Genomic DNA, 15195 nt, shown 5'->3' with positions numbered 1-15195 from the left:
TAGACTTCACCCTACACAAGTGAATCAAAATATCTGAAGGTGTGGCCCTAGCAACAGTATGTTTTTTTAAAATCTCCACACATAATCCTAATATGAAGCGAGGATTGAGTACCACTGTATCAGAGGACAGGACAGGAAACCACATGGATGGTACAAAGAAAGTAAGGAGAGTGGAAAATCATGGGGCCAGAAAGGTTGAATCACAGCTGGTCCTTTTGTGAGTAATAAAGATTACTACTCATCTCTAAGGACCATGGGAGGCATTTAATAGAAGGAGGGACAAGATCACAGGGCTGCTTTGTAGAGATTTGATTAAATATGATAAAGTTGTTGCCAAGAGAATGTCACCGAGGCGAGAGACTGTAACAGACTAGGATTAGAATACTGGCAGTGGAAAAAGAGAGATAAGTAGTGACTGGTAGCAATATCAAATGCTGCTTAAAGGTCACACAAGAAAAAGAAAATTATTCTTTGGATTTGAGACATGAAAGCCACTAGAGACCTAGATGGGAGTAGCTCAGTAGAGGGTTTCTGTAGATGCCCAGACTGGCAGGTCATTATGCTGACTAATCAGCTCAGGTCTCACATTTGGATGTGAGGTCCTCAGTTATTTGCAGACACAAATGAACAAAGAGAAAGACTCTACTAGCCAAAGTTTACTTTTCCTTTTTACATGACCAAAGTCAACAAGTGAGACTCTCAAAAAAAGTGAGATTGTATAATTGAGGCAAAACCATTTGTTTCCATTTCAGAACCATGTGTGCTGGGTACAATACTTGTCATTTTACTAATTCTGGTGTGACATATTAATACTCATTGAAACCTGATATTCTATGCCTAGAGACCTTATACCTTTCTCTTTATCATTTTTCTCTGCTGGATTTCTGCCCCTTGTGCTTTCTTTGATTTCTCTACCTCAAACAGAGAAGCGAATGCTTCTGTTGAACTGCATTATTATTGATGGCCACTAGAGTATACTCTCTTGAGATAACTCAAAATTTATAGCATGACAGTAAAAGCAGAGAACCTCTACAAACACAGAGACCCGAATATCTCTAACTTCCTTAATGGGGAAGATTTCTACTTTTTTTCATTGGGAACAGCAAAGAGAGGAACTTTTTAAAGCTTAGGTATACATGGACGTCATAACCAGTTAGTATGTCCAATATCACTGCCTAGTAATATCAACCTAGTAGTGTGTTGTTGTTTTTTTTAATTTTATTTTTAAATTGAAGTATAGTTGATTTACAGTGTCGTGCCAATCTCTGCTGTACAGAAAAGTGACTCAGCTATAAACATATAGACATTCTTTTTTTATATTCTTTTCCATTTATGGTTTATCACAGGGTATTGAATATAGTTCCCTGTGCTATATAGTAGGACCTTGTTGTTTATCTATCCTAATAGTTTACATCTGCTAATCCCAGGCTCCCAGTACTTCCCTTCTCCACCCTCCCTCCCCTTTGGCAACCTTGTGGAACCTAGAGTGTTGTTTTAAGTCCAAGTCTCAATGTGGCTTCATTCAAAAACTTGTTGGTGACTGCCTACTTTGGAGCCTTATATTCATAAATATCCATTTCAATATCTGATAGAATTCTGCTGATAAAGTTTACTGGTTTCTTTCCCTCTCATCTTTTTAATGTAATTGTATAAACCCTCAGAGCTAGTAATACATGTTATTATTAGTATGTAAATATAATTTTAAAAACACTGAGCAGAATAGGTGATGAAAACCATCATGTTCACATCAACTTCAGTGGTCCAAGAGGATGAGGATTCCTAGTTACTCTCTTACTTTTCCAAGCCTACTTAAAACTCCTTTCTCTAATATATCCCTAGTTTAGACCTGGATTAGACCTCTGAGTTAGGTCATAATGGATTATTGTAATAACAAACATTCTTCACAACTCTTCTATGATATCCATTGAAGCACAAAATTTTTTTCCAAATAATAAGACTTAGCCAGCTGGTGATGCAGACATTGTTTCCTAATCCCCACATTTTAGAAAGGCCTATAGAACAGGCACTTATTTTGGAACAATTTCAAGTCAGATTTACCCTGTCCATCTAGTACTTTAATTTGCCATCTGTTATGCCTTTTATTATCCACTTTGACAATATTAATGTTATCTATGAACACTAATAATTCTGGATAGGTCATATTAACAAACTGCTTCTCTATTCAGTATTGAAAGTTTCCCCTTTAAATGAATAGATCTCTAATGTGCAGAAAAAGTCTTTGTTTTTATCCTCATTAGTCAATGTTATCTGGTTGTTGGAAGTGATAACACTGACTTAGAAAGTCTAACCCGTGGAGAACCACAAACATTTCAATAGGTAGTCTAGTGACCCTTGAAGGCAAGATAGAGAGTATTAGCTCAGTGATTATGTTAATATGCACACATTAAAAAAAACTTTCACATTTCTTTTTACTATTACTATTGGGTAGACATTTAACAATAGCAGTTAGAATGAACCACAAAAGTATATTTTAATTATATGAATACCTAAGGTATTAATCTCTCCTCAAACCGTCCTCCTAGAGCATTATTTAAACTGTCTTGTCAGTGAACATTCTGATGTGCCAGATCACTAATACACACACCTCAATCCATCCACAAGGAGAAACTCTTTGGTTCTGTCCTGAGTTGATTCTTTAGTATGTTTTCATGTGTCTCAGATCAAAGCCATGAGATCTTGGGATTTCTTAAAATGTCACAATACAATGTCTAACTAATAGTAGTTTCAGAAGGAAAGAATGAAGAAAACATAAGGAAGAAAATTTTCCAATAAATAATGCAAGATCTTCTCAAAGATAAATGGCTGGAATCTTTAGACTGAAACATGAGTAAGTGTTTAACATATTTGAATAAAAAATACACCTAAAACTATTTTTATGAAATTTCAGTCTAGCCAAGATGAAGAAAAATCTTAAAGGCTTCCAGAAAGAGAAAACAGGTGACAAAAGCTAGAGAATCAGATCATGATCAGATTTTTCATTGGTTATACTGGATACCAGAAAAAATGTAAGTTATGCCTCAGATTTTATTTTTTAGAGAAAATGATTTGCAACCTAGGGAAATGGCTGGAATCATAATTGATGATAGCTGTTCTTATGGTGGTATTTTAAAAAACTCATCTATATTGCATCATTTTAAAAAATGGAAACATAGCACTTTTGTAAAAGTAAAAAAGCATTTAAAATTGATCATATATCCACTTCACAAACAAAAAATCTCTAAGTTCCCAGAGACAGACACTGTGCAGGTCACATTCTGCTGCAATAATGGTATGAGATTATATGTTAAAAATGAAAGAATGGAATAATGGATATCTATATGCAAAAAGATGAATTGATATTCCTACCTCACACCTACACAAAAATAACTCAAAATAGATAATAGATCTAAATCTAAGAGCTAAAACTATAAATCCTTTAGAAGAAAACATAGGAGAAAATCTTTGTCACTTTTGGTTTAGGCAAAATTTCCTTAGATAAAGACCCCAAAGCACAGTCAACAAAAGAAAAAAAAGATAAATTGGACTTGATCAATGCTAAAACTTTTTGCTCTTCAAAAGACACAATTAAGGAAAGGAAAAAAAAATCAATGTACTGGGAGAAAATATTTGCAAATCATATATTCTACACTCAATAACTGTAAATCTATAAAATACCCCTAGATAAATGATTAAGAAATATTTAAGATATACATGAAGAAAAAACTTTACTGAAAATTCAAGTAAGTGAGAGAAAAAAATATGTTCCTGATAACAAGACAATAATTTAAATAAATTCTCCATAAACTAATCTATAAATTTAGTATAATTCTAATCAAATGCCAAAAGAAATTCTGGGACAAATTTCACAAGCACAGTCCGAAATTCTTCTGAAAGTGTAAATGAGTAAAATTAGCCAATACATTTTTTTGTTTTCATTTTGAATTTTATTTTATTTTATTTTTACACAGCAGGTTCTTATTAGTTATCTATTTTATACATATTAGTGTATATATGTCAATCCCAATCTCCCAATTCATACATTTGTTCTCTACACCTGTGTCTCTATTTCTGCCTTGCAAACCGGTTCATCTGTACCATTTTTCTAGATTCCACATATGCGTTAATATACAATATTTGTTTTTCTTTTTCTGACTTCACTCTGTATGACAGTCTCTAGGTCCATCCACATCTCTACAAATGACCCAATTTCGTTCCTTTTTATGGCTGAGTAATATTCTATTGTATATATGCACCACATCTTCTTTATCCATTCATCTGTTGATGGACATTTAGGTTGCTTCTATGACCTTAGCCAATACATTTTTGAAAAAGAGGAATAACTGTATAGATTCGCCAAATTAGATGCAGCAAGAGTTTGTGTTATATAGCCGAGCTATCTATAATAGTTTAAAAGTGTGACAGTTTCTTTATTGCTGTGATTTGGTAAGATAACATTGACTATTCTGGCTGAAACCAAAAGATTCTGCTGAAGCTGCTGCTGCCAGCTGTCAAAGGCATTGATAATGTTGCTAGTGCTTGCTGATGGAGTCCCATGACTGCTGATAACCATTATCAAGTTAACTGGCTTATTTCACTTAGCATAATACCCTCCAGGTCTATCAATGTTGTTGCAAATGGCAAGATTTCATTCTTTTTTAGGACTGAGTAATATTCCATTGTATATATATGTACCACATATTCTTTATCCATTTATTTGTCAGTGGACAGTTAGGTTGCTTACATATCTTGACTACTGTAAATAATGCTGCAATGAACATGGGGGACATATATATTTTCAAATTGGTGTTTTTGTTTTCTTCAAATAAATACAAAGGATTTGAGTTGCTGGGTCGTACTAATATAATATTGTAATTCAACTATATTTCAATTTAAAAAGATAGGGAAAACTAGGGTTGCACAAAAGATGCTCTCACTTCATAGCAAAAACCACAGGTGACCTCATTCACTCTCACCATTTTAGCCACTCATTGTTTCTCTCTCTTTTACAGCAGCCCCATCTTTCTGGGACTCAGAAGCTGGGACTGTGCTATTGCGAGATTCTTCCCCCTCTTCTACCAGCCCATTGTCCTTGAATCACACTATGCACCTTGATAATATCTTCACACAAGATATGTTCTTCCCTTGCAGGCTCTTCCATCCTAGTAGTTCTGTCTCATCTGGAGTGGTCCAGACATGCCCGAATTCTAACAAGAATTCAATTTAGGCTCAAATTGTGACCTCTACATGAAACAAGTTTGCTTTTTGTCCCATGAACCATTTGACCATCTCCTTTCTATAGACAACTATTTCCAGCCTAAGTCTATGTCATTATCTTGACTATAATTTGGTTTTTGGACTTGATCTTGTCCATACCTAAGTGAAATATAGACCCTGATTCTGAAAAACAAATTAAGAACTGAAATTGTAGTGCAGGTTTTACCTTCTTAGGACCATATTCTTACTTTACAGGCTTAGCAACTGTCTTACTGATTCCTGCTATGACTCCAGAGATAAATTGGTGAGTCTAATAAACTTGTTTCTGTAATATAAATGGCATAAATTAGCTCTTTATGTTTTCTAGATTTACTGTTCACTTCATATTGTCAGTAAAACTCTTCATCACTCTATTGGCAATGACTGTGTTTAGACTATTCTATTTCTCTAACAGTGTATACATTCCACTAGGTCAAAACAAAGTATATTTATTTTGCATTGATGGCAAATCTCCATTTTGCAATCCCTACTAGCAATGAAACAAAATAAAACAAAAAAGACTTTCAAATTCACACAGTAAGATACTTTGCTCTCTATAAATTTACTTTATTAATTAAGATCCCTCTTCCCCAGAGAAATAAAAAGGGATTGGGGGTGGCTTAGAGGCAAAGAAAAAAATCCAATGATATAAAATTAAAATAAAGATAAAAATTAAGATAAAATTGATGATTTGAGGATGAGGGACATTCACAGACATACATAGTAAATGGCACCTTTACAAGAGCAAGAGATGGATTTCAAATTTAGATACAAATGCATAGATTGATCCAGTGATGAAACTTAGATTATCTATAGAAACATCTTTTTGAATAAACTTTTAAAGCATTATACCCATTTTGTTTAAACATTTAAAACAATAATGTACAGCTGTGGAACAAAAAACCACATTCACAGAAAGATAGACAAGATGAAAAGGCAGAGGGCTATGTACCAAATGAAGGAACAAGATAAAACCCCAGAAAAACAACTAAATGAAGTGGAGATAGGCAACCTTCCAGAAAAAGAATTCAGAATAATGATAGTGAAGATGATCCAGGACCTTGGAAAAAGAATGGAGGCAAAGATTGAGAAGATGCAAGAAGTATTTAACAAAGACCTAGAAGAATTAATGAACAGAGATGAACAATACAATAACTGAAATGAAAACCACACTAGAAGGAATCAATAGCAGAATAACTGAGGCAGAAGAACGGATAAGTGACCTGGAAGACAGAATGGTGGAATTCATTGCTGCAGAACAGAATAAAGGAAAAATAATGAAAAGAAATGAAGACAACCTAAGAGACCTCTGGGACAACATTAAATGCAACAACATTTGCATTATAGGGTTCCCAGAAGCAGAAGAGAGAGAGAAAAGGACCTGAGAAAATATTTGAGAGATTATAGTCGAAAAATTCCCTAACATGGAAAGGAAATAGCCACCCAAGTCCAGGAAGTTCAGCGAGTCCCATACAGGATAAACCAAAGGAGAAACACGCCGAGACACATAGTAATCAAATTGGCAAAAATTAAAGACAAAGAAAAATTATTGAAAGCAGCAAGAGAAAAACGACAAATAACATACAAGGGAACTCCCATAAGGTTAACAGCTGATTTCTCAGCAGAAACTCTACAAACCAGAAGGGAGTGGCATGATATACTTAAAGTGATGAAAGGGAAGAACCTACAACCAAGATTACTCTACCTGGCGAGGATCTCATTCAGATTCGATGGAGAAATCAAAAGCTTTACAGTCAAGCAAAATCTAAGAGAATTCAGCACCACCAAACCAGCTCTACAACAAATGCTAAAGGAACTTCTCTAAGTGGGAAACACAAGGGAAGAAAAGAACCTACAAAAACAAACCCAAAACAATTAAGAAAATGGTCAAAGGAACATACATATCGATAATTACCTGAACCGTGAATGGATTAAAAGCTCCAACCAAAAGACACAGGCTTGCTGAATGGATACAAAAATAAGACCCATATATATGCTATCTTCAAGACACCCACTTCAGACCTAGGGACACATACAGACTGAAAGTGAGGGGATGGAAAAAGATATTCCATGCAAATGGAAATCAAAAGAAAGCTGGAGTAGCAATACTCGTATCAGATAAAATAGACTTTAAAATAAAGAATGTTACAAAAGACAAAGAAGGACACTACATAATGATCAAGGGATCAATCCAAGAAGAAGATATAACAATTATAAATATATATGCACCCAACATAGGAGCATCTCAATACATAAGGCAACTGCTAACAGCTGTAAAAGAGGAAATCGACAGTAACAAAATAATAGTGGGGGACTTTAACACCTCACTTACACCAAAGGACAGATCATCCAAAATGAAAATAAGTAAGGAAACACAAGCTTTAAATGATACATTAAACAAGATGGACTTAATTGATATTTATAGGACATTCCAACCAAAAACAACAGAATACATTCTTCTCAAGTGCTCATGGAACATTGTCCAGGATAGATCACATCTTGGGTCACAAATCAAGCCTCAGTAAATTTAAGAAAATTGAAATCATATCAAGCATCTTTTCTGACCACAATGCTATGAGATTAGAAATGAATTACAGGGAAAAAAATGTAAAAAAAGAAAAAACACGTGGAGGCTAAACACTATGTTACTAAATAACCAAGAGATCACTGAAGAAATCAGAGAGGAAATCAAAAAATACCTAAAGACAAATGACAATGAAAACACGACGACCCAAAACCTATGGGATACAGCAAAAGCAGTTCTAAGAGGGAAGTTTATAGCTATACAAGCCTACCTCAAGAAACAAGAAAAATCTCAAATAAATAATCTAACCTTACACCTAAAGGAACTAGAGAAAGAAGAACAAACAAAACCCAAAGTTAGCAGAAGGAAAGAAATCATAAAGATCAGAGCAGAAATAAATGAAATAGAAACAAAGAAAATGTTAGCAAAGATCAATAAAACTAAAAGCTGGTTCTTTGAGAAGATAAACAAAATTGATAAACCATTAGCCAGACTCATCAACCAAAAGAGGGAGAGGACTCAAATCAATAAAATTAGAATGAAAAAGGAGAAGTTACAACAGACACTGCAGAAATACAAAGCATCCTAAGAGACTACTACAAGCAACTCTATGCCAATAAAATGGACAACCTGGAAGAAATGGACAAATTCTTAGAAAAGTATAAGCTCCCAAGACTGAACCAGGAAGAAATAGAAAATATTAACAGATCAATCACAAATAATGAAATTAAAACTGTGATTAAAAATCTTCCAACAAACAAAAGTCCAGGACCAGGTGGCTTCATAGGTGAATTCTATCAAACATTTAGAGAGGAGCTAACACCCATCCTTCTCAAACTCTTCCAAAAATTTGCAAAGGAAGAAACACTCCCAAACTCATTCTATGAGGCCACCATCACCCTGATACCAAAACCAGACAAAGATACTACAAAAAAAAAGAAAATTAGAGACCAATATCACTTATGAATATAGATGCAAAAATCCTCCACAAAATACTAGCAAACAGAATCCAACAACACATTAAAAGGATCATACACCATGATCAAGTGGGATTTATCCCAGGGATGCAAGGATTCTTCAATATATGCAAATCAATCAATGTGATAAACCATATTAACAAACTGAAGAATAAATACCATATGATCATCTCAATAGATGCAGAAAAATCTTTTGACAAAATTCAACACCCATTAGGATAAAAACTCTCCAGAAAGTGGGCATAGAGGGAACCTACCTCAACATAAAAAAGGCCATATATGACAAACCCACAGCAAACATCATTCTCAATGGTGAAACCTGAAAGCATTTCCTCTAAGATGAGGAACAAAACAAGGATGTCCACTCTCACCACTATTATTCAACATAGTTTTGGAAGTCTTAGTCTCGGCAATCAGAGAAGAAAAAGAAATAAAAGGAATACAAATTGGAAAGGAAGAAGTAAAAGTGTCACTGTTTGCAGATGACATGATACTATACATAGAGAATCCTAAAGCTGCCACCAGAAAATTACTAGAGCTAATCAATGAATTTGATAAAGTTGCAGGATACAAAATTAATGCACAGAAATCTCTTGCATCCCTATACACTAATGCTGAAAAATCTGCAAGAGAAATTAAGAAAACACTCCCATTTACCACTGCAACAAAAAGAATAAAATACCTAGGAATAAACCTACCTAGGGAGACAAAAGACCTGTATGCAGAAAACTATAAGACACTGATGAAAGAAATTAAAGGTGATACCAACAGCTGGAGATATACCATGTTCTTGGATTGGAAGAATCAATATTGTGAAAATGACTATACTACCCAAAGCAATCTACAGATTCAATGCAATCCCTATCAAATTACCAATGGCGCATTTTACAGAACTAGAACAAAAAATCTTAAAATTTGTGTGGAGACACAAAAGACCCCGAATAGCCAAAGCAGTCTTGAGGGAAAAAAACGGAGCTGGAGGAATCAGACTCCCTGTCTTCAGACTGTACTACAAAGCTACAGTAATCAAGACAATATGGTCCTGGCACAAAAACAGAAACATAGATCAATGGAACAAGATAGAAAGCCCAGAGATAAACCCACGTACCCATGGTCAATTAATCTATGACAAAGGAGGCAAGAATATACAATGGAGAAAAGACAGCCTCTTCAATAAGTGGTGCTGGGAAAACTGAACAGCTACATGTAAAAGAATGAAATAAGAACACTCCCTAACACCATACACAAAAATAAACTCAAAATGGATTAGAGACCTAAAGGTAAGACTGGACACTATAAAACTCTTAGAGGAAAACATAGGAAGAACACACTTTGACATAAAGCACAGCAAGATCTTTTTTGATCCACCTCCTAGAGTAATGGAAATAAAAACAAAAATAAACAAATGGGACCTAATGAAACCTAAAAGCTTTTGCACAGCAAAGGAAACCATAAACAAGACGAAAAGACAACCCTCAGAATGGGAGAAAATATTTTCAAACGAATCAATGGACAAAGGATTAATCTCCAAAATATATAAACAGCTCATGGAGCTCAATATTAAAAGAACAAACAACCCACTCCAAAAATGGGCAGAAGACCTAAATAGATATTTCTCTAAAGAAGACATTCAGATGGCCAAGAAACACATGAAAAGCTGCTCAACATCACTAATTATTAGAGAAATGCAAATCCAAACTACAATGAGGTATCACCTCACACCAATTAGAATGGGCTTCATCAGAAAATCTGCAAACAACAAATGCTGGAGAGGGTGTGGAGAAAAGGGAACCCTCTTGCACTGTTGGTGGGAATGTAAACTGATACAGCCACTATGGAGAACAGTATGGAGGTTCCTTAAAAAACTAAAATTAGAATTACCATATGATCCAGCAATCCCACTACTGGGCATATACCCAGGGAAAACCACAATTCAAAAAGACACATGCACCCCAATGTTCATTGCAGCACTATTTACAATAGCCTGGTCATGGAAGCAACCTAAATGCCCATCGACAGATAAATGGATAAAGACGATGTGGTACATATATACAATGGAATTTTACTCAGCCATAAAAAGGAACGAAATTGGGTCTTTTGTTGAGACGTGGATGGATCTAGAGACTGTCATACAAAGTGAAGTAAGTCAGAAAGAGAAAAACAAATATCGTATATTAACGCATATATGTCGAACCTAGAAAAATGGCACAGATGAACTGGTTTGCAGGGCAGAAATTGAGACACAGATGTAGAGAACAAACGTATGGATACCAAGGGGGAATAACTCTGGTGGGGGGTTGGGGTGGTTGTGTGATGAATTGGGCGATTGGGATTGACATGTATACACTGATGTGTATAAAATTGATGACTAATAAAAACCTGCTATATAAAAAAAGAAAAATAAAATAATAATAATGCACACACATGTACAGTACCGCACAAAAGAGTAAATAGCAGACAAAGATTCCAAGTCTTTCTTCTATCTATCCAGAGGTAGAATACGCAGATATGGGAGCGCTAATAACATTGTTTTGGCTGAGAAGACTAGGAAATTTTTCTATTTTTTCCTGTAACTCTTCCACTGTACTCTATTCCCTTTCTTCTCACTGATCCCCTACCCTCGATTCCCTCCTAGATCGTTTTCTCCCTTATTGACTTCTAAGTCTGATTTCCATGAATTTTCCATCTCTTTTGTTTATTAAAACAGCTTCACCATTATTAGTAATACTGAATCCTGTTTATTTAAAATCTTCAGCCTCATAATTTATTCACAGGTCTTCCTTGATCCCAAGGGCAGGCAAGATTCTTGGTTTTAGGGTTAACACATTACAGCTTGATGCTTAGACCAGTGACTCTGGAACCAGATTCCATGAATTTGCACCCTGGCTCTGCCACTTGTAAATTATGTGTCAACAGGCAGGTCACCTCTTGCCTCAGTTTCCTCATTTGTCAAGCAGGGATAGTAGTAGCACTTACTCTGTAGGACTGTTGTGAGGATTAAATGAGTTTTTCATGTAAAGCACTCAGAGCATGACTTACACGTTATAAATGCTACATAAGTGTTAGCTATTTTTATTATTATTGGAGTGGGTAATGTGGTTTCCTTCTCTCACAGCTCCCCTTGTCTCCCCTGTCTTTATTTCTCTGAGGTTGTGGCTGGGAACTGGGAAAAATATTTTTCTTTTCTCATCTGCCCATGACATGACTTGTTGTCCTCTTTCTAGCGGTGATTACTTCTGACCCATTTTGGTGGGAAGGATTTCCACAGTGAGGAAGGAGGAAGGATAATAGGCTGTTGTGACAGAGCAGTCAGGAGATGAGGGTGGATGGGGAAATAGTGGGATGGGTCAAAGCTTCCATCCTTTTGAATTAGTGATGGAGGTCACTGCAGGGGCACAGAAGGGTGAGCATGAATATGACTCTGCCGGGAAGAAAAAGCTAAGAACAGTTTTCAATCAAACTGCCCTTTTCCCCCTTCCACCTACTCACCTATGTTAAAATATATTTTAAACATTAATTATGACAGGCTTGTAATGGAGACAGTGAACAAATTTGTTTGTTTTTTCCCCCCAAGAGATTTCAGTTACATTACTTCCTCATAGAATATCACTTACCATGCGGTGCCATTTGACACTGGACTGCAGAATCTGGAGATTACTTGCTAGTCAGGGAGAAGAGGGAGAGTAGTTAAAAGGAAATGAACTCTTACCACCTGTTGGAACATATCCCCAAATCTAAAGTTTTATATGACCTTAATGGCAAAGCCCAAAGAAGATAGTAGGTGCGTGCGCGCGCACACACACACACACACACACACACACACACACACACAAACTTCAGACAAATTCATTACGAATATTACTAAACAATACTTAACTAAAAGATTAACAAACAGAATACACAGCCACATTAAAAGAATAATGAACCCTAACCAAGAGGTATTTATTCCAAACTTACAAGGATGGTTAGATAAAGGAGGACCCATAATATAATTCTCAACATTAATTGCTAAAAAAGTTACATGATAATTTACATTGAGGCAAAAAATTCTGATAAAATTTTAAATCTATTCTTGATAGCAATTCTTAATAAAACAGATATGTAGTCATTTTCTTAATGTGACATGTAAACACAAAAGCCAGAGCCAGATGTAATAAGGAAATAATTAGAAGCATTCTCATTAAAGTAAAGAACAAGACAACGATGACCATTATACCACTATCATTTGCCATTTCTGGACATTCCCGCTAGTATTATTAGAAAATAGAAAGAAATAAGTGTATTAAAATTGGAAAGAAAAAGACTATATTATTTTTAAATTATTTATTTCATGGGAAAGAATATGAGTGCCTTTTAAATTTGTCTATGATATCAGAATGATTTAATTAGAATTGGAATTATCAATGACTGAAATGTTTGGTAAAATTCCCTTAGAAAACCTTTAGAACCTGATATGTCTTTGTTTGATGGTGTAGCCCTTTGATAATTATTTTTATTTCTTTCATTTTAACTGTTCTGTTTCAATTTTCTAGGTCTTCTGTAATTCTTTTTTTTTTTTTTTAAATAATGTCTTTATTTTGGGATAATTTTAGATTTACAGAAAAGTTGCAAAGATAGTTTAGAGTTCTCATATACCCCTCACCTTGTTTCCGTAGTGTTATCATCTTACATAACCATGGACCATTTGTCAAAACTGAAAAAGTTATATTGGTACAATTTTAACAACTGAACTGTAGACTCTATTTTTCCACTAATGTCCTTTTCCTGTTCCAGGATCCAAACCAGGACCCCACATTGCATTTGGTCATCATTTCTCCTTTGTTTCCTCTGTTCTGTAATTATTTTGTAATCTTTCCTTGTTCATAAATTTGACTATTTTGAAAAGGGTACCTGGTTAGATATTTTGGCATGCCCCTCAGGTTGCATTTATCTGATGTTTTTCTCAAGATTTGATTGGAAATATAGGTTTTGGGAAAAATATCACAGAAGTGAAGTGTCCTTCTCATCATGAGAAAGTATCAGATTTTGAATTTATTCAATAGTTCTACTATTTTTCTCCTATCAGATTCAGGGATGCAGCTTCATCTTTGTGTATGCCTTCTTTCCTTCTGCCTTCCTTGGATTTATTTTGAGGTCCTTTTTCTAAATTCTTGTAGTGGATACTTGATGCAGTTATTTCTATCCTTTCTGGTTTATAATTCTAAGTATTCAAAGCTATGGATTTTTCTCTGTGCACTCTTTCAACTGTATGCTATAGGTTCTAATATGTAGTGCTATCAACATTCTGTAATTTGTGTATTAATTTTCTCTTTAACCTAAGAATTAATAGAATACCTTATATGACACATGGTAAGGATTTTTGTTTGTCTCATAAGTTTACTATTGACTGCTAATTTTTTTTTTTTTTTTGCATTGTGATTAGAGACTATTTCTGCTATTTCTACATTTTGGAATTTATTCAGAAATTTCTAGCCTAACATATGGTTATCTTTTGTGAGTATACCTTTTTGTGGGCATTAGGAAAAAAGATATATTCTTTGTATTCAGGGCTAGAGATTGATATATGGGTTTCTCTCGCTCTCCCACACACATATACACACAGTTACCTTTGTCTGAAGTATATCCTAAACTCTTACTTGCTTTAATACTCCTTGACGACATGCTGACAAAGGCGAATTAAAGACTTCTATTACTAATGCTGCAAAAGAGTATTTTGTATTAGTACATAAGCCAGTAACTTTCCTATAGCTTTTTTTTTTGCTTTATGAATTTTGATGCTACTATATTATATGGTAAGTAGATCATATTAATTTTTGATCGCTGTGTAACAAGTTACCACAAATGTAATGGCTTAAAAAAAACACCCATTTATAATTATTTGACAGTTTCTGTGAGTCAAGAAGGTCAGGCTCTCCTTAGGGTCTCACATGGCTGAAATCAAGGTGTCAGTATGAACTGCCATCTCACTTGAGGCTCAGGATCTTCTTCCAAGGTCATTTAAGTTGTTGGCAGAATTCAATTCCTTGAGACTGAAAGACTGAGGATCCTGCTCTTTTGCTGGCTGAGTCTGAGGACATCTGTCAGCTTGTAGAAACTGTCTGAGTTCCTTGTTCTGTGGCCCCTTCACAGGCCTTTTCACACTACCAATATGACTTCTGTCTCCAACATCTAGACGCAGACTCAAAGGGATCATGTGATTACATCAGGCCCATTCGTAATATTCCTTTTGATTAACTCGCAGCCAACTCTCTAGTAACCTAATTACATCTATAAAATCCCTTTTGCCATATTGTGTAATATAATCATATCCCATCATATCAGAACTCCAGCCTTTATCCTTCCTTAATTTTTCAGCTTCAAGAGGAGGGATTTATACAAGGCATGTATACCAAGAGACAGGAATATTGGAGGACATCTTAAAATTCTTCCTACCACATGAAT

The 15195-nt window shown here is 35.0% G+C and overlaps 1 protein-coding gene across 1 annotated transcript in view; it reads right to left on the bottom strand.

Annotated features, from left to right (window-relative positions):
• MROH9 (maestro heat like repeat family member 9) overlaps positions 1–14415 on the bottom strand; it is an 86881-nt gene extending 72466 nt beyond the window's left edge. Inside the window, exons 1-2 of the mRNA XM_036873628.1 lie at positions 14361–14415; positions 12369–12415 (exon numbers count right to left, since the gene is read on the bottom strand). Coding sequence (XP_036729523.1) covers positions 12369–12415; positions 14361–14415 — 102 coding nt within the window. The remainder of the gene's footprint in view (positions 1–12368; positions 12416–14360) is intronic.
• Positions 14416–15195: the final 780 nt, after the last annotated feature.

Source organism: Balaenoptera musculus, chromosome 1 (genome assembly GCF_009873245.2).
Source record: "Balaenoptera musculus isolate JJ_BM4_2016_0621 chromosome 1, mBalMus1.pri.v3, whole genome shotgun sequence".
Lineage (NCBI taxonomy): Eukaryota > Metazoa > Chordata > Mammalia > Artiodactyla > Balaenopteridae > Balaenoptera > Balaenoptera musculus.
Note: the sequence above shows the minus strand (reverse complement) of the source record. Positions and strands in the feature narration are given on the sequence as shown.